The sequence below is a fragment of the Syngnathoides biaculeatus genome, chromosome 12 (assembly GCF_019802595.1).
Source record: "Syngnathoides biaculeatus isolate LvHL_M chromosome 12, ASM1980259v1, whole genome shotgun sequence".
Lineage (NCBI taxonomy): Eukaryota > Metazoa > Chordata > Actinopteri > Syngnathiformes > Syngnathidae > Syngnathoides > Syngnathoides biaculeatus.
This window is the reverse complement of record NC_084651.1, coordinates 25,602,718-25,629,023: the sequence shown is the minus strand read 5'-3', so window position 1 is coordinate 25,629,023 and position 26,306 is coordinate 25,602,718. Positions and strand designations below refer to the sequence as shown.

The 26,306-nt window shown below is 42.1% G+C and overlaps 1 protein-coding gene across 1 annotated transcript in view; it reads left to right on the top strand.

The window, feature by feature from the left end:
* Positions 1-26,306, top strand: part of birc6 (baculoviral IAP repeat containing 6) — a 199,404-nt gene that overhangs the window by 107,910 nt on the left and 65,188 nt on the right. Inside the window, 17 exon segments of the mRNA XM_061837281.1 lie at positions 1,587-1,845; positions 1,928-2,499; positions 2,606-2,781; positions 3,398-3,494; positions 3,616-3,810; positions 3,889-4,089; positions 5,584-5,863; positions 5,943-6,199; positions 6,344-6,452; positions 6,743-6,967; positions 7,598-8,450; positions 8,541-8,684; positions 10,448-10,577; positions 21,966-22,097; positions 22,202-22,363; positions 22,440-22,613; positions 22,933-23,132. Coding sequence (XP_061693265.1) covers positions 1,587-1,845; positions 1,928-2,499; positions 2,606-2,781; positions 3,398-3,494; positions 3,616-3,810; positions 3,889-4,089; positions 5,584-5,863; positions 5,943-6,199; positions 6,344-6,452; positions 6,743-6,967; positions 7,598-8,450; positions 8,541-8,684; positions 10,448-10,577; positions 21,966-22,097; positions 22,202-22,363; positions 22,440-22,613; positions 22,933-23,132 — 4,166 coding nt within the window.

Below are 26,306 nucleotides of genomic sequence, written 5' to 3'. Positions count from 1 at the left end.
GAGTTGTTTTTAGCACTAAAGAAAAGAGAACTGCTCTTAGTAAACACCTGGAGTCTCTATCTTTAAAAACCAAAGACCAAGTCCAAAACCTTGTTGTTCTGATTGATTCCGATCAGACGTTCAACAGTCATATCAAATCAATCACAAAAACTGCCTTTTACCATCTGAAGAATATATCTAGAGTGAAGGCTTGTATGTGTCAAGCAGACCAGGAAAAATTCATCCATGCTTTTATCTCAAATAGACTTGACTACTGTAATGACCTGATCGTACTCCCCAAAAAGAGCATTAAACAGCTGTAGCTCATTCAAAATGCTCCACCTTGGCTTCTGACCAGAAGAAAGAGGTCAGAACATATAACTCCCAATTCTAAAGTCCTTGCACTGGCTTCCAGTCAGCTTTAGAATAGAAAAAAAAAATTCTGCTGCTGGTCTATAAATTACTAGATGGTTTAGGTCCTGAATACATGAAAGAAATTCTTATGGAATACAAACCCAGTAGACCTCTGAGATCGACTGAGCGGTCAAATAGTGGAGCGCAGAGTCCAAAGCAACCTTGGTGAAGCAGCATTTAGCCATTATGCCGCACACAAATGGAATAAGTTTCCAACAGGTGTGAATGTTTTTAAATCCAGGTTGAAAACTCCTCTTTTTATTATTAGTATTTCCAATTTTAATTATATTTCTTCCACTGTACAGTTTTTAATTGTACTTTGATTTTTTTTATCTTTATTTTGTTTTATATATATATACACCATTTTTAGTTTTATCTCTTTATTCAAATCCTTTTAATCACGTAAAGCACGTTACCTCATGTATGAAATGCGCGATACAAATAAATTTGCTGTGCTGTCCCCGCTCTACATTTGTCTTCTTAATCTTTCTCCCGACCACCAGTGTCATCCTACACACTACCATCATATGCTTTTGAGTTACACTCTCTCCTACCACTACTTTATAGTCAGTACCCTCCTTCAGATGACATCGTCTGCACAAAATAATCCACCTACGTGCTTCGACCTCCTGTCTTGTTGGGCACCCTTTGGCCCTGCTTCTTCTGGGTGGAAAAAAAAGTTTTCACTATTGCAATTTCCATCATTTTTGCAAAGTACACTACCATCTGCCCCTCAAAGTTCTTTTGCTGAATGCCATACTTGCCCATCACTTCATCGCCTCTTTTTCCTTCACCAACATGTCCATTACAATCTGCAAGTTTGTTGAATGTTTATTTAACATTTACGCTTATTTCAAATTTATGGTTGATTTATGGTACTATGTCATGACCAAACCTTGAGTGTAGCATCTATGTAATAACGTGACATTCTCGTCAATACAAAAGGATAGTCAGCAAAGTTCCATAGAACATAATTGCTTGTGAGTAGTGATTCTTTAATCTTTACTATGTATGCACCCGCGTCCTGGCTGTCTATCATCAATATGTGACATATTATGCATAAAACATGTTATTTCAGTAGTTTTATTAAGGTGAAAAAGGTATTTTGGTCGGAAACTAAAAATACACCCTGTCTGTTTTGGTGGAAGGAGTCTTGGTATATACTAATGTTAAAAACACATCTGAACTTTCAGCCTCAAGTAATGGGATGAGCACACAAGAAAGCACAGCACATCAGATGGTGTCTGATCCTACGCTGGTTCATGTGCTGGTGCGTTTCCTATCTGGCAGTAACACCAATGGAACAAATCAGCATAGCTCTCAAGTTGGACCCACTGCCACTCAAGCTATGCATGAGTTTTTGAGTCGCTTACAGGTGCATCTTTCCTCCACTTGCCCACAAATATTCAGTGAGTTCCTGCTCAAACTCCTGCACATCCTGTCGACTGAAAGGTATGTGGTAATATCTCAGGGAACGTTGTGCATTTCTGAATTGTTTCTCCGCCTTAACCTCAACATCATCTTTTACTTTCAGGGGACCGTTCCAGTCAGGTCAGGGCCCACTTGATGCACAGGTGAAGCTGTTAGAGTTTACTTTAGAACAAAACTTTGAAGTGGTGTCTGTGGTAACGATCTCCTCAGTCATCGAGTCTATCACTTTCCTGGTTCACCACTACATCACCTGCTCTGACAAAGTTATCTCACGTAGTGGCTCTGATAGCTCTGTGGGCGCTCGTGCTTGTTTTGGTGGGCTTTTTGCCAACATTATACGACCAGGGGATGCAAAGGCTGTCTGTGGTGAAACGACCCGCGACCAACTGATGTTTGACCTCCTTAAGTTAGTCAATGTGCTGGTGCAGCTGCCTTTGTCAGGCGACAGAGAGTTCAGCGGTCGGCTGCCAGTTGCTGTGGGTGGGCCAGCTGATAGCAGTGTGTCCGATGAAGAGAAGGTTTTTGGAAGCAAAGAAAGTGTAGCTGGAGGATCAACATCTAGTCAGGGTCCCCCTGCTGGTGTGGCTGATCTCGTACTGGCCAGTCAGCAGATAATGAGTCAGATCTTATCTGCACTGGGCCAGTGCAACAGCAGTGCCATGGCTATGATCATAGGTAAGATGAACCAACTGGGAATTTTCAACGAAATCAGCATTTCTTTAACATTTTTACGATATATGGTTTATTCTCTGCTAAACTGACATTCCTCTTTGGTGTTCAGGTGCCAGTGGTCTCCATCTAACCAAACATGAGAACTTCCACGGGGGTCTCGATGCCATTTCAGTTGGTGATGGCCTTTTCACAATCCTCACCACCCTAAGCAAGAGGGCTACGTCTGTTCAGGTCATGTTACAGCCCATCCTCACTTACATGGCCTGTGGATACATGGGTCGACAGGTGAGCGTAGCATTGCTGTGCTTGGATGAGTTTGTGGTCGAAAGAATGTGTTCGAAACTAGATATTTCTTGCAAAAAATTATCAGTTTTTAGGCTAATTGGGATTGTTAAAATTGGTTCACTTTGATAAATCCCAGAGTGGTTATTTTTGGGGTGTTGGGGGGGAGGCAATTTTTCATTACTTTAAAGTCAGAAGTTTAGTCTTACTAGGTCTTTAAACGATTTGGGAAAACCCCGGTGATGATCTCATATCTTTGAAATTCCTGATAGGGTTGACAAAAATTGAACAAATTAGACACATGTGCATGTATTTGAAGCCACACTTGAAACACTGCTTCTTTCATGGAAAAGTCAGAAGTAGTTACCCAAGATTTCAATGCCTGAATGTGCGCCGCTCATCTGTTCTTACTGTATCCTACTATAAACACAAGATCTCTTTAAATGGGGCGGGGAAAAAGCGTTTTCGAGGTATAATATTGGGACTTGGTATCGGATGATTCTTGAGAGCAGTGACTCACTCTGGTTCAAAAAACAAAATGTGATCAGGACATCCCTGTCTTTTCATATAGCCTGTGTAAACTTGTGGTTTCAACTGTATTTTTGGCCCATTTTTCTAGGGTTCCCTTTCCACTTGTCAGCTGTCAGAGCCTCTTTTGTGGTTCATTCTGCGAGTGTTGGATACTAGTGAGGCTCTGAAAGCCTTCCTTGACATGGGTAAGTAGACATAGATTCACAACAATATTTACTGAACCTTGTGTTTTATGTCTACCTTCTAATCATCAATGCATTTAGTTCTCAAAATGCAGGGTCATAACCTTGCCTTGTCCCTAACTAGGTGGCGTGCAGTTGATTTGTAACAACATGGTGACAAGCACCAGGGCCATTGTGAACACTGCACGCAGCATGGTTTCCACCATTATGAAGTTTTTAGATTCAGGTCCAGGAAAGGCATCAGACGGCAGCCTCAAATCCCGAGTGGTGACATCAGAACCAGACAATGCAGAGGGACTCCACAACTTTGCCCCATTAGGTGCTTGAATACAGTTCCACAATTACATATTGGACTGAAGAACATGAAATCAATTTGAAGTATTCTCTCTCTTTTCAGGTACAATAACATCCAGTAGCCCAACAGCGCAGCCGGCAGAAGTCCTGCTTCAAGCTACGCCACCTCATCGCAGGGCTCGTTCTGCAGCCTGGTCCTACATCTTTCTTCCAGAAGAGGCTTGGTGCGACCTCACCATTCATCTCCCTGCTGCTGTGCTGCTAAAGGAGCTACACATTCAGCCACATCTTGCTTCTTTAGCTAGTAGGTTATGCCCTGCTCATGAAAACAATATACAGTGCTACCTCTACTGAATGTGTTCCAGAAGTCGTTTTGTAATGTGTTTTTTTTTTTTTTTTTTTTTTTTGTGAATTGAAGCACCTTTTACATGTAAATAGCCAAATAGTTCCAAGTCACCCAACACTCCCTTCCCCCACCCACATAGCCTGACAAAAAAAGCATTCAAAGTACATAATGTAAAGAATAATGAAAATTATGTTCATTTATATTTGGCTTTGGGCAACGATGCTAAGAGAAGGGTGGGTGACAAGCAAAAGACATCGTGGGGGACAGAGAAGGCAAAAGTTTGGCAGGTGAGAGAGAACAAGTACGAATGTATGCACTCACACCACTTAATTCCACTAAAGTTTCTTGGGGCCCATGGTGAATAAAGATGAATAAACTTGTGAAAAAACAAACAAGCAAACAAATGCAGGAAAAAGTTGGAGTTTTCCAATCTGTGATTTGGTGACAGTCGAGTGTCCAAGAAAACTCAAACCATCATGGGAAAAGATTGATGTTCCTTCTAGCCAATGCGATGCCTGTCATGGTCCTGCCGGTCCAGCCCTGGCTGGGCGGGTCCAAGCACACCGGCGCTGATTAGGAGGCCCAGACCTGCGCCTCATCCTCGTTGATTAACCCCTGTTTATAGGACCCAGGGGATGACTGGTCTTCACCAGATCGTCGCACCTCATGCCCCGTTCCTGCACTCCCGTATTCTTGATCGTGAACCCTGGTGTACCGACCTCCGCCTGTCCTCCCACCGACCCCGTAAGCTTGATTTCTTTGATACTCCTGCCTTCTCCGATCGATCCCCCGTGTACCAAGCCCTGCCTGTCCGCGGACCTGCTCTCTACGCCTGACGTCGTAACTGCCACTGCTGGAGCAGACTGTTGACTGTTTGCCTGATCCCGGACTTTGGACCGAATAAACACTTCCCAAACTGCCTCTGTGTCTCTGGAGTCCTGCATTTTGGTCCTTCTCCGTACCGATAGGTTGTGACAATGCCTTGATGATGCTATGGCGATAGCTAATTGGAGAGCAGCTCTATTACACTACACAAACCAAGATACTAGATGTTAACGTTTGGTGGAATTTGGGGGCTACGAATCCAGCGCCTTTTTGTTCTTTTCGTATCCTGAATTTCCTTCCTAACTAGAGAGAATATATTTCTGAGGAGGCGTTTCATAACCTGAATTGTTTATTACTAGAGACGTTTATAACCACTGTACGGCAGTTTCAGTATTTTCTCAAAATTCTTCAAAACTCATTACAATTGCATTCAAACTTATGAACCTACAGTAATTAGCAATGAACAGATTAAAAAAAAACAACTTCAGTAGTTCAACACAGCAGCTATTACAAAAAAAAGTCTATATTGGTTGGCCCTAATTTTGAGTGTAACTGTGTCAAGATGGAAACGTTTGGAAGCAGCAAAAGTTTGTAATTAGCTGTTCTTTTTTTTTTCTCACCAATTAGCCTGCCCATCCTCTGTCTCCATGGAAATCAGTGCTGATGGGGTAAACATGCTACCACTCTCCACACCTGTTATCACAAGTGGCCTCACCTACATCAAGATCCAGCTGGTGAAGGCTGAGGTTGCATCAGCTGTATGTCTAAGGTTGCACCGGCCTCGTGATGCCAGCACGCTTGGTCTGTCTCAGATCAAACTCTTGGGTCTGACAGCATTTGGTAACACCTCCTCTGCAACAGTCAACAACCCTTTTTTACCCTCTGAGGATCAGGTCTCTAAAACCAGGTACCGAATATATAAGCATCGACTGTCAGTTACATTTTTGTCATTTACCTGATTGTGCCTTTTTCGATTTTCTATACAGTATTGGTTGGCTTCGTCTTCTTCACCATTGTCTGACCCATGTTAGTGACTTGGAGGCCATGATGGCCAGTGCAGCAGCACCTACAGCTAATCTTCTGCAAACCTGCGCTGCACTGCTAATGTCACCTTACTGTGGTATGCACTCACCTAATATTGAAGCAGTGTTGGTCAAGATTGGCCTGCAGTCTACACGCATTGGTCTTAAACTCATCGACATTTTGTTGAGAAACTGCGCTGCTTCTGGCACTGATCCGGCAAGTGAGTGAACTATTTTTTTTTTTCTTTTAATGCTCATAAATTATACTCACCTTTTGGGATGAGTTTTTGATGACATTTATAGTACCTTTTGCTAATTTAAATTAAATGTATTTATTTTATATTTAAAAAAAACTTTCTTTTTAGATTTGAACAGTCCTCTGTTGTTTGGGCGATTAAATGGCCTCTCCTCAGATTCAACGATAGACATTCTATACCAGTTGGGTACTACACAGGACTCAGGAACCAAGGACAGGTACTTGAAACACTAGTTTGAAATTAGGGTGTCCTGATGGACTTTGTTGTTCAGTTTTAGAATAGATTTAGAATGATGAATGAGAAACTTTTCTAACAAGGTGATCTTCTAGACAGTCTTTTAAACTGATCGTAAAAAGTGTCTGTTTATTCTTGTCTTCCTTTACTGTCGCAGTGCGCTGTTTGTGGCATTTTCAGGCAGTTTGACCAAGCTCGCTTCAAGGACAATGGAATGGCTATTTTAACATTGTCCTGCTCATCATTGTATGCTCTGAACTTTTATAATTCCAGAATCCAGGCTCTCCTCCAGTGGGTTCATGACTCCTCAATGGTTGCAGCTCTGAAAATTCCCATGGGCTTCTCAAGCAACAGTAGTGGGTCCTCTTCGTTGAGGGAGTATGGGCTCCTCATGCCCTCACCATCCCACCTCCACTGTGTAGCAACCATCTTATGGCACAGCTATGAGCTGCCTGTTGATTACGACCTCCCGACACTCCTTAACCAAGAGCTTTTTGAGTCAGTCTTTTTTTTTTCACCTTTGTTAAAATGAAATGCATCTATTTTTGAGAACAGTTTCTTTCGTTATTTTTGACGCACAGAACCTTCTTGCTTAAGAACTGATATGATTTAACGGTTTGTAACAAAATATAATCGTCTCTATTCTGTACGTGCACATCAGTATAAATATTTTTCTGGAGCAAATCAGCCCTCATTAGTGGGGGGGGGGTACACTATTATTATTGTAATACATTATTATTACTATGCATTATTTACAGATTATACTTCCAGTACAACATTCCATCATCTCTCTGCATCTGGAAGTCAATTGATTGTCTGTTTCCGATGCACATTTCCAAAAAATGTATTTCTCAACAACACGCTTTTTCACTTCCACACATTTCCACCATTATCTAATTAGATTTTTCATTACGTAGTGAAATTCACATTTTGGAGATTCCTCTTTTCATGCATATTAAATCATCTCATGAATTTCATTTTATGAACATGCTGCACTGTGATCAAAATGGATCATCTTTAACAGAGCTAGCGGCATGTGATTCAGTATGTCGACGTTGAAAGTACAGCCCTGTAAATAGTAACATCATTCGGTGTTGTGATCATGCTTTTTTTTTTTTTCCCTCTTAGACTCCTGTACAATTGGTCCATGTCTTTACCTTGTGACATTGTGCTAAAGAAAGCTGTGGACAGCCTCCTGTGTTCCATGTGTCACATCCATCCAAGCTACTTCTCGTTGCTTATGTCATGGATGGGTATTGGATCACATCCCAGTGCCAGTCACTCTCAAGCCCAGCAGCGCCAACTGGCCATGACTGATGATGGCAAAAAGCAGCATAACGCTAACACCACCTCCACCACAGGACTTACAGATGACTCAAAGTATGCAAGAAATCCAGTGACTTTATCCGACTCGCAGTTAACCACACTTGCAGCTGCTTCACAGTCTACAGCAGCAATAGAGCAGCTGCTTGACTCTGGATTGCCTTCACTCCTTGTTCGCAGCCTTTCCCAATTCTGTGTATGTCTACTCGCCAGTGCTGACTTGCCTCTGCCTGCTGCTCTGGCTGACAGGCGACACTACCAGTATCATTCATGCTCCACATCCAGCAATAGTCGTCCACCTCTTACGGCAGAGCTAGCTGCTCCAGTGCTGCACTTCCTCACAGAAGTAGGAAACAGCCACGCCATGAAGGACTGGTTAGGTGGACCAGAAGTCAACCCTCTTTGGACAGCACTGCTCTTCCTACTGTGCCACTCTAGTGCAAGGGCCACCACAGGTTGTCAACTCTTGGGCCAGGCCTCTTCTGGAGGTCAGTCTCCCTCACAGCCCCACCCCTCAGGATCACGTTTTTCCCTGGCATCTTCTTGCCAATCTGGAGGGCTCACCACCCAGCAGAGAACAGCTTTGGAGAATGCCACGGTGGCTTTCTTTCTGCAGTGCATCTCCTGCCATCCTAACAACCAGCGGCTTATGGCGCAAGTAAGTTTTTACGTTTCCCTTGATGCTAACGCCCCACCTAAGAGCCACAGTGCTCGTTTTTAACACAACTTTATCTGTTTTTTCTTGCAGGTTCTATGTGAGCTCTTCCGATCAGCACCTCAGCGAGGCAATGTACCCATCTCTGGAAACATCTCTGGCTTCATACGAAGGCTGTTCCTGCAACTTATGTTGGAGGATGAGAAAGTCACCGTCTTCCTACAGTCCCCCTGCCCGGTGGGTAGCTGGTTGTTCTTTAAGTTAAGTCTTTCATGTGCTGTGTGGAGATAATTTATTAGATTTTTTTTTTCTATTTTAAATGCTAAATAAGTAATCCAGACTCCATTGCAATTAAACTATTATGAATAGTTCAATGTCAATGATTTATTTATACAATAAAGTATCTCACCACAAAAAAATTGGATTGCAAAGAAGTTGACCCTATTCAACTATGTAGAGGAAGCTCTTATTACATCAAAATTCTTTGTGGGATCGTTATACTATTAAGACATATGAAGCACCTTTTTATTCATTTCTACAATTTCATTATGTGACAAGCCTGAATTTGAAGCTACAATTTTCACGTTTATAAAATTTTTCCATTTCTTCTCAACAGACCAGAAGTTTCCAAAAACCTTTGACCTTAATTAATAAAAGGCTCAAGTTTCCTTTAGGATAGCCATTGTCACAAATTTCCCTGTCATTTATTTTTACCATATATTCATATTAGTCTCTGACCACATAGCGAGAAAACCATATGCAATGTGGCAACCCTTATTCGTTGGGCTGGCATATTCTGTTTCTACCCAATCTGATTTTTAAGGGGACATCCAGTGGTTTGCATTAACGTATCCAATAGGTCATGTAATATGTACTCTATCTTGACAATGTGATGTTAAACCCTCTCTTATTTAATAGTGTTTTGAGAATATTTTTATTGACAATTGGGAATTTTTGCGAGTCACATGGGCTACGTGGGCGTATGTGACGTGTTAAGTGCCGTTCCAAACGCTCGATTAAATGGGACACTATTATGCCCAGCGCTGATTTCTCGGATTTATCCTCATCTGAGTAAGAAATAGCAGTATCGGTTGATCTGGAAGACGGAGGAACACTTCCATACAGAGCGGCGAAGCCATGAGCTCGCACGGCTGGGGAGCTCGCTCTGTCGAGCCAGGAGTTCGCTCGGCCAGGGATCGAGCACACGGCTCCGCCACATGGCGAAGCAAGCTCGTCAGACTCCACGTCACTCCGCCTGAAGAACTATCCGAATATTCAAAATTTACAACCACAGGTTCAAATCTGTAGGGAAGTATTTGTCTGTCTTCTCGATCAACCGAGCGGCAGAGAGCCGCTCACGGATGTCTATGGAAGTATTCCTCCGTCTTCCCGATCAACCATTACTGTGGTTTCTTCATCAGATGAGGATAAATCTGAGAAATCAGCGCTGGGCATAATGATGTCCCATGTAATCGAGCGCTTGGAACGGCACATAACACAACCCACACGCCCACGTAGCTCATGTGACTCGTAGTAGTTGTTGATAATCTTCTCAAAACACTATTAAATGAGAGAGGATTTAACATCAAATTGTCAAGATAGAGTACATATTATGTGACCTATTGGATATATTGTTAATGCAAACCACTGGATTTCCCATTTAAATTACAATTTGTTCCCAAATCTATAATTAATGCTACAAACAAATCCAATGCATTACATTTTGCTGAGGTCATGTCGGTGTAGGTCATCTGTTCAGCTAAATTTAGCAAACCACGTTGTTGCTCTTGAACTGTATTTTAGCACGAGGGGATTGGAATTTTGGATTCTACACTAAAGCCCAATACTTCAATCATTTTAAACTTGCCTGGCATAAAACAAAAAGTATCTTATCAGGTCTAAAATAAAATGTAATTGAATCTTGTTGTTTGAAAATGATCCAAATTCAATTAACACAATTAATACAGCTCTAACTGTATCATCTTCATTTGAATTTTCAGTTATACAAAGGACGCATCAATGCTACCAGCCACATGATCCAACATCCCATGTATGGAGCAGGCCACAAGTACCGCACTCTCCAGTTACCAATCTCCACCACTCTGGTTGAGGTCCTAGACCGGGTGTCTGGTATGTAATCAAAGAGAAAAATGTTGACTTTGCACGGACTGGGGTCTGTAACATCTTTCAGAAAGTAAATAATTAAGATTCAAGTGACAAAATACAGGTGTTCCAAGAAGAAATGCTACCAGATCAGCAGTTAAATCACATCTACACTCGATTTCAAAATATTATCACAATTTCTACTCTTCTCACTGGCTTTTCTTAAAAGAACCTGGCTGTTTAATGAATCTTAGATGTCAGTAGGCATTGATGTACACACTCAAAATCATCCATCAGCTTCAGTGTTGTTTTTTTGTTTTGTTTTTTTTTAACTCTTCCCCTGGTGATTTTTAAATGAAATTACAAATTATCATTATATAGACTTCTCAATCACCACCCCGATTTATCAAGAATAACCTTCTATATTAATGCTTTTATGCACAAGTATAATTTTGACCATGGTAAATAATTAGACCAACTTATGTCACATGATATGTGTGCGTGCGTGTGTGTAAGACCATTCTTGATTTACCAAGGGAAACTATTCATAGCTAATAGCTAATCTACAAAGGAAGGAGCGGGCATGTTTTTTTTTTTTTTTTTTTTTTTTGCCTTGAAAGCTACTTTTCAACTGAGTGACTTCAAGTAATCTACCTACATAATGGGTTAGGGTTAGGCTGAGTCAGGGGTAGGTAACCCAAAATTTTGAAGAGCCATATTGGACCAAAAAAAACTATCTTCAACAAAAAAAGAAAAGAAAAGCCTTATTTAGGCCATATGAAGAAACTGGCTCATGCTGTGTCTATATTTGCTCACTATGAGCGTTCATGATTAAATGTTTTTTTCCTGCATCGCATCCTTTGAAAGAATGACGCACTATGTGATAACTCTGCTGTACAATGGTGTTTTAAGTTTTACTTCTATGATTTTTTTTCCATTGAAAGAAAAAAAAAAAAGTCATTTATATTGAGGCTTCCTAAACTATCCCGGTGGAAATAAAATGCTGTCCTCTTTTCTCCTTTATCTGGACAACAGACAGAATAATAAAAAACTAAAAAAGCAGCCTTTTGCAAAAGTGAGTCACACGAAAATAAGCCAGTTTCATTTCAATTTATAAAATAAAATAATGAACACTCCTCTTTCCTTCAAAAGGCAGCAACAGACACAAATGAATAGGCTACAATTGCACGAGTATGCTAAATCACAGTCAGCAATGAAAATACAACCTGCTAAAATAATAAAATGGTAGCCTGTTGAAAAGGTAAAGTATATAAAATTTAAAAAGTTTTATTTCTGTGCACTATGCTCTAGTTTTCGACAAATGCTAAGTAAATCAATGTAAGCTAAAAATCAACCTCATTTTCTTTTGTTACACAGAATAAATACAACGCAACCATCCTCAGACCTGAGCAACAAAACAGAATATCTCCGTCATCCCAAAGAGACAGAGAAAAGAAACCACTTTATAAACGGACACTTTGTTGTAAATATGTGCTTAGGACAGAATTCTATTCTTACTCGATGAATGTGACTTCTGTTTTCGGACATCACTGGACAGCGTCTCAACATCGGCCATACAAAATGTAACTTTAATCTTGAAACATGTTGCAGTCATGACTCTCATCTGAGAGTCAGTTGCGGTATTTGGATTTAAAGCCAAGTGTCATCCCCATAAACATTGTAAAATAGATATTGTAATGAAAAATAGATATAACATTATTCACTTCAATCTCTATACGAAAAAATAAATGTTAGCGGAGAGCGCGTCATCCATGCGCAAAGTTGCAGAAGTGTCATTATACAACATCCAATTGGTCGCCATATTGGCTGCATCCTCCGTCTGTGACGTCACCCGGACATTCGCCAATGAAAACACACGGTGCACCCTAACTATGGGAGACGAAAACGCCCCTTCTGACACGGAGGCTCCTTTCGAAAAGGAGAACACCATGGAACCGAGTGAAGATACCAGGGCAATATTGCACTGTTGTTTCGAGCCCTCGGGACAATATTACACTATTGTTTCGAGGCATATTCAGATGATGTGTGATCACGGCCAAACCACATCCCCGTCCGATCCACTTCCACGGCGGAGATGAGCTATCGCGGCTCATCGCAGCCGGCCGGTGTGGCTTATGACAGAGCTGAGCCATCCTGCTTTAGGGGGGTGTTCATAGACGCCGCAACGCGATGAACAACACAGTTGAGCCGGGGCGCTTTACTGTGCACACACTGCTGAGTAAGGAATTCTCGGCTGGGTTCTTCAGAGCCGCCCCCGTCCGCAAAGTCAGACGCCCAGCCTTCGCACAAGCAGTGACCGCCGAATGCGTCGCCTCAGCCGTTGTGGCTGATTTTCGGTGCTGTGGTGTCATATAATGGAGCTGAGCCGTGCTGCTTTTAGGGGGATGTTCATAGCCGCCGCAGTACTTGTTGAACACCATCAAGGCGTGGTGCATTACTGGCTACCTGTCATTTGGAACCCACGAAGCTCTCGTCGTCTCCACCCGTGCAATCCATTTTTCACAACGAACCGGGTCTCTTGCAAACTTATGAAGGCTAAATCCATTCTCCCGAGTGTTCAAGCACTGTCCAGCAATGCAATGAGCCAGCATTTTGGCTAACACGAAGGAACAATGAGCTACCTTCCCAGAGGTAAAACTAATGGAAACAAACGAGTCCACTTGGGGGCGCCGCTGTCCTTTACGTCACTTCCTGCTTCTTCTCGAAAACAAATCCCTCGAGAGGATTTTCATGGCGGGAGTTACAAAAAGCTGTATACGTCTAAATCGTGTTTTGTGGTGGGGGAAAAAATGCATGGGCCCATATTGGCTGACGTTTTTTCATTAATAACATACTAAAAATCATCCATTTCATGACATGAACCCTTTCATGTACCAGTACTTTAGTATGAGAAAATCTGCAAACACACAGGTATATTGATCCAAAGATGGCGAATACAGTACTCCAAATGCATATTTGTTCATGTTCCTATAACTCTCAGGAAGAGCATTCAATGTTTCAAACCAGTTTCTTGGGTGTTTCAATACTTCCAGTTTTGCTCCATTTGTGGTTTTGGCAAGCTGGGGTTTCTGGTGAGTGACTTTCATACCCAACTGGTTACTCGACTGCAGATGTAGCATGCCTTTCCTCGAAATATCCTTCCACCTTCGTCTTTTTGTTATTGGACAACTTTTCATTGCAAAGCAGACACATAGACAATTCTTACTCTATGGCAATGAAAGGAAATGATTAACTCCAAGAACTTTTGAATCCACTGTTTTCCTCGACAAGTTTTCTTTTTCCCTTTGCAATCCATGGCCCATCACGCACCCGCTGGTTTGTTTTTGAGTGAGTATTGGAAAATGTTAACGTGTGTCATGACTCATACCGAAACCATATTAAAGAAACATTAAAATATAATTTTCTTGTCCATCTTTTTCCATTCTCATATATTTTTGAAAAAGTTCCAGGGAGCCACGACGGTGGTGCTAAAGAGCTGCATGCGGCTCCGCAGCCGTATCTTCTCGACCACTGGGCTGGTCCATTTGAGGAACTTTTTTTATTTTTCTCTGAAAGCATTTGTTTTCTTGGCAGTATGTTTTGAATCATTATTGTTCTGAATTCTCCTCCCATGTTTCATTTACTTAATAGCATCTTTATGGCAGCAAATTTCTGTATTTGTCAAGTCATCCTGACTTAAATTATGTGATGTTGACCAGGACCATTTTATGAAAGTAGCATCACACCAAGTTGTTCCCATCTCTGAATTTCACCATTGATATGGTGATTTTAGGGTGGTGTGTAGTGTAATTTTTATTCCCAACATGGTGTGCATTTTTTTTATCCAAACAGTTCAGTTTTGGGCTCATCTGACCAGACGACATTCTCCCACAATTTTACTGTCTTGTCTAAATGTCAGCGAAGTTTAAATATGCTTTGACATGTTTTTCTTACGTCAGGGTGTCTTACATTGTGAGTGTGGATACAGACACGTCAGAGGAGTAGGTAACTCAGGTCTTTTTGAAGTTGTCGACAGGTGGTCCTTTGCTCTTGGACAGCTCTTCTGATTATTTTTGGAGTCCTCTGTCATAAATGTTGCGAGGGGCACCTGATCAAGCCAAATTTATGGTTGTATGTTTGGCTTATTGTATATATTGTATTTTTCCGACCATATGACACATCATATTAAAAGTCACAGTCTCTGTTGCGGGTGCAATTTCAGTATTTAACACAAAGACAAAGCGCACCATACAGTATTATTGGGCGCAAGCATGGTGGCGCTCAAGAGAGAGTAAAGCAGAATTGCACCTTTATTTTTGTTAGTAGAAGAACAATCTGTCGGCAGGACATGCTTCCAGCAGAAAAGGCTCGTGTACCCGAATTGGAAAATAAGCAACAACAAAAATCTGTGGAGTTCCAGTAACTTACCTCACGTACAATCATGGATAAGCTAAGTCCACCTGTCGCCATGCAGCTGACTGGTAATCTTGTAGAAAACTGGAAGCATTTCAAGCAAAGATTTAATATATTCTTGGCAGCAATGTAAGTAGAAGTAACCCAAGAGCGGTTTGCTTGTATGTCTTCTATAACGTGGATGTAAAGATTGAATGCTTTGAAATACACCTCGCTATTTGTTCTACAATATAACAAGACAACGCATTCGGCAATAACAAATTTGACAGTTAATTCACTTCCCCGTCTTGGAAAACTGGATATACAAATGTATCTGCTGAATAAGTCGATTTACACAGAAGAGTTTGAAAGCGTATAAAAGTCTGGACGCATACAAATACTTCGTTGCTCATGCTTCGTTGCAGAGGCAAGATACAGGCCTAATTAAAATCTCACTTACAATCATCAACAATCCCCCTTGATATTTTCTTAATCAGGAATAAACCCCACATATTGATGGACCCACTCGGATTTTTTTCAATAGAAATACCAAACTATGATTGGGGAAAAAAAATTAAGACTGAGTCGTCTCCTCCATAAATCTCTCTGTGACAGGTTGTTTGAATACGCATTGTTCTCAAATGAGTCAATTTGGAATTATAAATACTTCTTGATTTAAGATTAAGAATAATAATTCATACCTGAAATGAAATTATCACTACATAGGTGTGTGTATTTCGTTGGGCACCATCCATCCTGTTTCATTGCCGAAATCCATCTGTCTTTTCTGGTCTTTTCAGATGGTATTCCATAGAATGATATCTTTGAAGAACTGTCCCGTTGATTTTGACAACCAACAGCACAACATGTCTAGGGCATTCTGAAAAATCTGCTCCGGTTCAGCGACTCCCGCACTGCAGAGCAGCTTTGTTTGACCGGCAATATAGCATTGTTAACAAACAGTGACGTCACGCGGCACGATCTCTATAGGCCTTCGTCGATGAGTGTTGATAATGGGTGACATCCCAGTAATTGTTAGAGCAACGTTGTTTGTGGCTGTGAAGATCAATGCGTGAGTGACATTCTCTTTGGTGTAGGTCACACGTGAAGGATAGCATTGGTCTGTTGCAGTTGCTGCACTACTTTCTACGGGCTGCAGCAGCTCCCATCAGCTTTGGCTGGGTAGATTGCTGCGAGAGAAGACCCCGACATTGGTCACTTTGTCCTACCAGGAGATTCTCAGAATGCAGTGGAGGCTGCGCATGTGAAACGTGTCGGAAATCCTTGTAGGCCTGGGTGAAATGATCCATCAGAGACTGGAGATTGCGCTGATAGTGGGTTACTACAGCAGGGTCATCGGTGAATAGCATGTCTTTGATGAGCATTTTGCGAACCATGGTCTTTGTTCTGAGATTCACAAATTTGAAAAGCCTGCCATATGACAGAGTATGTCGGAAGGTAGATGCCTTTGTTAAGGGCCCGAAGGCATGCTTCACCATCAGTGTGAAGAAAATCCCAAAGACGGTGGGGGTGAGGATGCAACTTTGGTTGACTGCTACAGATGCTGAAAGGCTCAGAGATCCTGCTGTTGAATTGTACGACGCATTTCATGTTGGTGTTGAAGGACACGATCATGCTCTGCAGTCTTGGTAGGCAGCCAATCTTTGGCACGAACCTGAAGAGGTCTTCTCTGCTGACGTGGTCGAATGCCTTGGTAAGATGTATGAAAGTAACTTGCAGGGTCATCTGCTCGGCTTTGGATTTCTCTTGGAGTTGACGGAGGGAGATCACCATGTCTTCCATTGACCGTTAGGCAAAAACCACATTGTAACTCTTGGTAGACTCCATTGGTGAGTCTCTGTAGGCGGCCAAGGATAACCTGAGCAAAGACCTTGCCTATATTGCTGAGTAGGGAGATACCTCTGTAGTTATTAGTCACTGCTCTCCCCTTTTTTCTTGTTGAGGGCAATGATCCTGGCGTCTCTCTTGTTCTGTGGTACGGCCCCTTGCTGCCAGCAGTGACCAAGGACATCCAGCAATGGGAGCAGTATGGTGGTCTAACAGTGCTTGACAAGGTCGGAGAGAATCCCATTATTCCAGGGGTGTTGCCTAGTGGTGGGCGGGGGGGTGCGAACAGTACCTTATTGGCTGCAGACTGCTCATCTTAAGGCAGGCAGCCGCTGTCCAGTGATATTAGATAATCCTTCCCACCGACGGCAATGACCCCGGGCAATATATTCTAGACCAATTAACAATGACTTTTAATCGGTAACTAATGTTCTCTGTGTTGTTTTGACGCTTGCGGCGAAGCTGGAGTGTCCTCTCCAGGTGAATGCGGTGTGGTGTGTGATGTTGTCAGCCCCGGGGTATGGAGAACCATTTGTTGCCAATGCAGCAAGTCCCTCCCTCCATGACACTAATGGGACCAGAGGAACAACTAGGTCACTACAATTTCAGACCAGTCTCAGAGCAGGAGCTGCCAGGATGGAGCTGAATACAGCTAGGAACTTCCTTAGGGACTCCGACTCCGGATTTTACCATGAGGTTTATTCCTGCAGGCTTTTCCATAGCTGGATGTGGCTGCAAGTAAGCGGAGGTTTGAAATTGGGCTTTTCCTTCCCCGGGACTCGTGGAGGGCGCGAACGTATAGTTTCACCCGTACATATCCAAAGGACTTGCCCACAGCCCCTGCACAGATAGCAATCTGGCATTGAACACTATAATGACAAAGGAGATCATTGTGAACAGAACTGAACTACCTCCGCTCTTCATCAACGGTGAGTATGCAGAGAGAATCCGCACATTCAGGTGCCCGGCAGTCCTGAATTCTGAGGACCTCTCCTGGACAGACAACATCTCAACGGTCGTCAGGAATGTTCAGCAGCATTCCACTTCCCAAGAGTCCTCAGGAAAAACAACCTGGACGCAAAGTTGCAGCTGGCCTTCTACCGCTCATCTATCCATAGCCTCCTGACACACTGTGTCTTCATTTGGTACAGGAGCTGTACTGAGGTAGACAGAGCAACGCTTCAGAGGACAAAGTAGCACAGAAGATCGTTGGGCCCCCTCTCCAGTCAGTGTCAGACATTTATTATTCCTCTTGGTGCCTCAGCAGAGCTCAGAAGATTAAGGAGACTGGACATCCCGGTTATCAACTTTTTAGCTCCTGCAAGGCGGTACAGATGCGGAAAAGCAAGAACCAACAGATGAAGGAACATTTTTTTCCGAGAGCCATCGCCACCCTGAAGCTCAACTTTCTTATAGCCTCACAATTAATGTGAAGGCACGCTGATTTTCAATATCTTGAACAAAAGTTTTTATGCTTTCCATTTTACATGGATTTTTATATTTTTAATGTGTGCACTAATGTGGGAGAGGCTCTCCAATTTCATAGTACTGTTCAATGACGATAGGTTCATTTTATGACTGAGGAAAATGGTCTCAGATTTGGAGGTGCTGTGCTCATTCTAGCTGCTTCACAAACTGCTGCGCCACCACTCCAGTGAAAGTTGGAGTTCACGGCTTGATGAAGTCAACAGAACTGCATCATTTGCAAAAACCAGAGATGCATTACTTATGTCGTCAAACCAGACCCCCCCTACGGCTTGGCAGGTGCCTAGAAATTCTGTCAGTAAATTTTATGAACAGAATTTGTGACAAAGGGAAGCCTTCCGTGTCCAACCCTCACCGGAAACAAGACCGACTTACTGCCGGCAATAAAGATCAAACTCTGACACCAGTCATACACGATTCAAACAGGTGGTGGCTGTGGAGCAGAATTTCCTCAAAGCTTTGCAGAAATTGTTCTCCATGGCCTCACCAAACTCCTCCCACAAAAACCTCCAGTTTGCTGCCTTAACAATAGAGGGACAGAACATAGTCCACTTGGTCTCAATGTCCCCTGCCACTCCTCGAGACATGGGTGAAGTTCCTTTGTAGATTGGAGCTGAAACTCCTTCTCCCAGGGGATTCTGACAGCCGTTCCTAGCAGAGCCTCACAATGCGTTTGGACCTTCCAGGTCGCTGTGTTCATGGTATTTATGGACAAACTCTGGTGAGCACAGAAATCCAGGGCTCTGATTGGGTATGGAGCGTTCCTCCCCATCACACCCTTCCAGGTCTCACTTTCATTGCCCACGTGAGCACTGAAGCCCCCAGCAGAAAGATGGAGTCTCAAACGGGAAGGGTCTCCAGCATATTTCCAAGGGCTCCAAGAAGAGTTGGTACTCTGAACTGCTGTTTGGTGTATGTGCACAAACAGTAGTCAGGACCTGTCCCCTTACTCGAAGGCAGAGGAATTAACCCCAGTGTACAGGTAGCGAGCTGGGGGAGCAATTAGTATACCCACACCTGCTCCCATGAACAACTCCAGAGTGGAATGAATTGATCCGTGAGAATGATTGACAGCTCCCTTTTGACCAAACAGTGAGAGTCATTTTCTGAACTCCGCCCGTGCTGCCCAGTTATTCAATAAGTCAGTGTAACACCTATAGAGGAAGGAGGAAGCTCTACCTGAGCCGGGCGAAACTCAAAAGCTTCTAGCCGCACCTCGGCTCTGCTCTCAAACGTTCTTATCCATGATTAAACACATCACGTGAATACAAATATTTTGGGCCTACATTTACGTGTACAGTACGTACATTCAGAACGATAGAGGACACACATACTTTATGTAAATTAATTATCCACTGTGAACGTAGATATTTCAAATCAACATGTTTATATAGTGTAAAAATGCAAACTTACCCTGCTTTGCATGAACAGTAGGGATCAAAAATCTTCCAACATTAGCTTTTGGGGTGGTTGATTCTTTCGCATGGACGACCAACACATTGAAGAAACTTTAACTGGTGTTCCCATTTTGGAAACCTTGACTTTATGAATATATCTCTGATGAAAGTAATTCAGGCCTTTCTGTACACTCTTTGTTGATATTTCTGATACCCTGGGCAGAAAGGAAACAGAAATACGATGGGGAATTCCCTCTAATGAATCGCTCATAACATGCTTCAGCCGCATTGCGTCCGCCATTTTGATTGGTACCTTGGGGTGCATGACAGCAGTATCTAAGTAGGCGTGGCTTAGCCACCCCGCGCGCATCTGTCCATAGAGTCTAACCCCTCTCAAGACGACTGGTACCCAGAGCTCAAGCCGTGTGTGAAGGTGAGTCCGACTATATCAATTTGGAACATCTCAATGTCGAGGCAGGACTCGTCTGATTAAAAATGACACTTTTGTACTAGCTTCATCCAGCATCTTCTAATCAAAAGCCTTCAATGTTGTTACGCTGTGCATACAACGAAATGACGAGTGCTTCTCTGCAAGGTACAATAAAATAGAATAAAAATCAAATAACATCTTAGGTAAAAAAAACAATAGATAAAACATCAAGGCACAGTTACTGCTAAAATAAATAAATGCACAAAACAGCCGTTGCATAATAATCCATTACAGTACTGTTATTTTAGAGGTTTGAGTTCAAGGAGTTGATGGTTCTGGGGGAAAAGCTGTCCTTGAATCTGGTTGTCTGTGTTTTGTTGGACCTGTACCGGTTGCCAGAGGGCAACAGGTTAAACAGATGATGACTAGGATGTGAAAAGTCCTTTACAATATTAGTGGCTCTGCTGTGATAGCAGGAATTAGCAATGTCCTCTAGGGAGGGCAGAGAGCAGCCAGTGATCTTCTGGGCGCTGTTGACCACTCTTTGCAGAGCTTTCCTGTCCACTGCTGCGCATCCAGCATACCATACTGTTATGCAGTATATGAGGATGCTTTCCATGGTGATTCTGTAGAAGGCCTGCAGCAGCTTAGCTTCCAAGTTGGACTTCCTGAACACTCTCTGGAAGTCTAGTCGCTGCTGGGACTTTTTCACCACTGCAGTGGTATTTACAGTACAAGTGAGTTTGTCCACGATGATGATGATCCACCATCTTCAGAAGGTCTTCAACTTTTGGTCTTGGGTTGATTGGCACATTTCAGACCAAAACGTAATCATATCTGGAGCACAGATCCTGTTTCATTCCTGAGCGATGTGATAACTCCACATTCCCGTGGTGTTTATACTTGCGTATAATTGAACAGATGAACGTGCCACCTTCAAGTATCTGAAAATTGCACCCAAGGATGTGCCAGACTGTTGGAGATTCTTTCTCTGGTTTACTGACCATTTTCTTTTGATTTTCCCATGATTTCAAATAAGGAAGCAAAGTGTTTGATGTGGAGCCTTAAATGGATCGCAAGGTTGGGCTGTAAATTAACTTATATTGTCAGTTAACCTATCAGGAACTTCCGAAGCCATCATCTCATCATCTTGGCTTCTTTAACCACTAGTACTTTTTTTGTATGTAACTTTTTGACCTAGAAGAAAATGTGAAATTCTTTTCAGAAATTCTCCCTTATTGTTCTGCCGTTTAACAACAACAAATAATTTTGATGATCCTTATTGATCTAAAACAGTAGGGATTGATTTGACTTCAGACATTGAGACAAAAATAATTTTTTTTAGTGTATGTCAACCTCTGGTTTCTGGCTACAACTGTTTCTCCTCATTTCCACAATGAAAGTAGTGCTGTGAATGTCAAAATAAGAACAATTAAATAGAAGCTATTGTTCAAATAAAGTGCTTGAATTCAGTATAATCCTTTCAAAAAGAAGCCACACAATTTTAGATAATTCATTTTGATCATATGCGTACAAGCAAAAGCATGCATTGTAAAAATGCATTATACATAGGTAAAAGGTTTTCCATAATCTTAGTCAACTTTGGGGTGGCTATGTATGATACATAAATGCAGTTTATACATGACAAATTTTTATCTAAATTTTTTTTTTGGTTTACATTTAATTTCATATTAGGATAATGCTGATCACATTATCACAATAATAATCCAGTCACTATGAAATAGTGATGTTTTTTTTCCTCCTATTTAATTTATAGTCTACTGTTGTGTGTATTGTTTTAAAGCTACAGCTTCCAGAAAATATTGTCTTGGGAAATTATAAACTCGTGTTCTCTGCGTATAGACACACCCAGCATTACAGCCAAGCTGATCAGTGAGCAAAAAGAGGACAAGGAGAAGAAGAATCATGAGGAGAAGGAGAAGATGAAAGCTGACAGTGGCTTCCAGGACAACTACAGTGTGGTTGTGGCCTCAGGTATTCAATTCCTATTTGCATCATTCTAGTTACTGTGTGGATCAAACTACAAATATCGTTTCCGTGTTGAAAATGAAAAATTTGTCTTTTCTATTTTCTCTTAGGTTTGAAGTCCCAGTCCAAGCGAGCTCTATCAACTCCTCCGAGACCTCCATCACGAAGGGGTCGGGTGATGAGTGACAAGTTGACGACTTCATCAGGTGTTGACCCTTCTGCCAAAACCATCAGTGTGCCTGTCTTCCACCTGTACCACCACCTGCTTCCAGGTACAGCATAATGATATGTAAGGTTAACATGTAGCTACATGAATCTTAAATTCTTTTTTTCCATCATTCGCTGTAGGTCAACCCCTCTCACCTGAGATGACACTGGCGCAGCTACTAACACTATTGTATGACCGCAAAATGCCACAGGGCTACCAGTCCATCAACCTCACAGTGAGACTGGGTTCCAAGGTCATTTCTGACCCTGGACTGTCGAAGACGGATTCCTTCAAACGACTGCGCACTGAGAAAGGTACTGTATAAAAAGGCAGATGTTAAGCATGCTTTTCTATCCAACAGTAATTTTAGGCAGAACAAAATCACACTAGGGCCCTCCATACCATGTTGAAACATTGTTTATATAATAAAAAAAAAACTTTGATTAAAATAACATTTTTGTTTTTTTTAAGACGTTAACATTGTCATAACACACTTGTAGAGTCAATCCTTTGTTCCGTTTTCTGAACGCATGTGTGACACCACAATTGATGATGGAAGTTGTTTTGCATATTCTTTCTAAAAATGTAATTTGAACTCCACTACAGCAGGTTCTCTTTTTGTCATTATTTCAGTGGATCATACTGAATTGTTGAACAGTTGCCCCGAAGATGAGCCCATGACACCAGGCGACGAATATCATGACGCCTCAACTGATGAGTCCTTACTTGAAGCGCACCCCATCCAGTCTCCATTGCAAGTCTTTGCTGGAATGGGGGGCCTGGCACTCATTGCAGAGAGGCTACCCATGCTCTATCCAGATGTCCTGCAGCAGGTAAGATTTCCAACTAATAAAGGCTGGATGAACAGCCGACCAAGGAACTAACAAACATTTTAGGCAAAATGTATGCTGCTATCAGTGTCCAACCATGCTGGGGTCCGTGACCAATCTCGTACCTGAGGTTATTGAAAATGTTAGTTCAGTTACCTCATCGGGTAATACCAGTATGTGCCCCCTCCTTTTCTGTTGCTGCCATTAGCATCCATGCTACAAGTCTCCTTAGTAAATTGTATTCCTCATACATGTAAATCAGTTCATTTTCGGTGATATTTTCCGTTTTGAACTCAGAATAGACCATTTAAGTGGATTGCATAGAGCCGATATGTTTTTCTTGGGTTGGGGGGGTGTTGCCGTCATAAACTGTTTCGTACTCCTAGAACTCTAGCAGTTAGCTCTATCCCCCCCATTCACCATCCACACAGAGGTGATTTGTGAATATTACTTAGCGGCGGATTAATATCCATGCGCATCAACCTGAGATTCTTTCTGTGCGCTTGGGACCTGCTTTGGATAAGTCACAGGAGTTGACAAGACTAAAAAAAGCACTTAGGCCACTTCTGCTGTCTCAAAGGAAACATACTTTCACTCTGTTACAATAATCTAAATGTTCCTCACTACTTTTATTGATCAATTATTTTTCATCAACTTTTTCCTGCACGAGATCACTACTGCGACTTCCACATTGGTTGCTGTTTATGTCTGATTGTCATTTTTGGGGTTTTCAAATTTCACCGGGCCCCCACAATCTCCTACCCCCCTGCTTTTACTATTTTCATCACCCAGAAACGTTTGAAAACCACTGATTGAGACGAGCAAAAATAGCAGCTTCCACATATGTCTGGGATTGTCACAGCCCTCATAACGACATACTGTACATGTGATTTCGGTTGTGCACGCAACGCAAATGACGCACAGACAGTTTGTCCTAGTAGGGTTGTCGTAGTTTGCTGTGGCAGTCGATGTGTGCAGGTGCAGAAGGGTCGAATGCAGATCGAGTCGTAACAACTAATTATGGAAACACTTTTGACAAAGGTCGCTCAAAGAAAAAAAGTTAAGTACCGAAGTTTTCACCAAGATTGGACAGCCTTTGTGGAGAGATAGGGTTCTACTGTGTGTCTAAAGTCACAGATGGGGATTATGCCAAAGCATTCGTAGTTGACGCTGCCAAACAACTTCACGTAAAGACAAGATAATCAAACGCACGCCCATGCAGTGCAGCCGGGAAGTGTTGTTTGCTAAGAGCCAATACAGCGAGTTTAACAGCGAATCGATGCTTCGTGTTATTACTACTCCCGCCATTGAGCAAACAAAACAAAAATAACAATGTTCAAGCGTTTGAGCCAGAATACACACAGGTGGAACTTAACATGTTAGAGAGGGGGCGTGATGCTGACGATGGGGCATAACATGGACCTCAGAGATCTTCCAGACAGTCTCGTTTCGAAAGACTGGTGTTCCTGTTCGCCTTGTGACCCAATGCTAACTGTGGCGGAATGGCAGTGTTGTCGTAAGTTTGAAAAGGTTAAACAAAAAGGGATCATACCAGAATGAACTTGGATCATGATCAACTTGTCAGCATAACTTAGATACTAGATAATAGATACGAAGTTGTTTGCTTGGACAAAGACGTGATACATATCAAATTCCACACATGGAGGTCCGGGATTGAACAGCTGCGCCACTGTGCCGCCTCAAGTATGTTGTTGCTTATCCAGTAGCGGCACGAAAGGCTATAACTAAGCGGCTAATAACTAGTAATGATTAGATGCGTGCAAATTTCCCCGGCTGATGATTGAGCCTCAACTGTGACAACCACAACTTGATCCTGTCAGGTTGACCCCACAGGACGTTAAGGAGGACAAATCTGGGTGCGTTTTCTCAGTTTTGTACACATGTCGGCATCTTGGCTTAGCACCGGTGACGTCAGGGGCGGGGTCAAGGATGTTTCTTCCGGGTCTGGCTGTGAAAGCTGGCACATATCCAGATTTTGCTTGGATTTAAAAAATGCTGTTTATTTTCATTTTTTTTCCAATTAATGTCCAAAATATATGTAATATTAATATTACGTCACATTGGAGCATTTATTGTACATATGAATTTTGGGGAGAGTCTTCCTTTTATATTTTCCCAGAGCATCCATTTGGGAATAGCCTTCGAAGTGAAAAATAGTCAGTGTTTTTTTTTTTTTTTTTTTTTTTGTAAATTCTTTTCCAGAATGAAAACGCTTAAAGAGGTTGATGCTATTCAGGTGGCACAGCTTGAAGCAGGCATCAGGTGCGGGTAGAGATGGGTCTGCTTCAAGTTGGAGGCCAAAACAAAATAAAAACAGAAATTAGGCAAATTTAATTATAGGCTGAAATTTGTATGTCATATACTTGAGTGGTAGAAATAATTTTTTCAGAATGATAGTCATGTAACATTTTTTTTGCCTTGTTGCAATCTTCAGTGTCGCAGATTGCTGAATTTATGTTCAGATGAAAAACGTTCTCTGTGGGGGTCTGGGAGATCCCACCAGATCCATTGTTTTTTTTTTTTTTTTTTTTTTCCCCTTTCCCAAAAATGGCCAAATGGTAGAAAAGGAGTTTTCAAGACAAGTGAGAGGCTGATTTATCAATTTCAATTTCAGTTGAACAGATTGTATCTACAGTGAAGAAAATAAGTATTTGAGCACTCTGCTATATTGCAAGTTCTCCCACTTAGAAATCATGGAGGGGTCTGAAATTTTCATTGTAGGAACATGTCCACTGTGAGAGAGAGAATCTAAAAAGAAAAATCTAGAAATCACAATGTATGATTTTTTTTAACAATCTATTTGTGTGATTTGTGAGCTGCAAATAAGTATTTGAACACCTGTCTATTAGCTAGAACTCTGACCTTCAAAGACCTGTTAGTCCGCCTTTCAAAGTCCACCTCCACTCCATATCTTATCCTGAATCAGATGCACTTGTGTAAGGTTGTTAGCTGTCCACAGATGTCCACCCCATACAATCAGTAAGACTCAAACTAAAACAAAGGAATTTAATTTGCGTTACAGTTACAGCCACACTGTTTAGGTGTTCTTCCGGTCACAAGTCCGATGACACGACAGCCATTACTTCAAACTACTTGGGTTCTGATTGGGGGTGAGGTCCTTCCTCCCTATCACACCCAATTATAAGCTTGACTTGT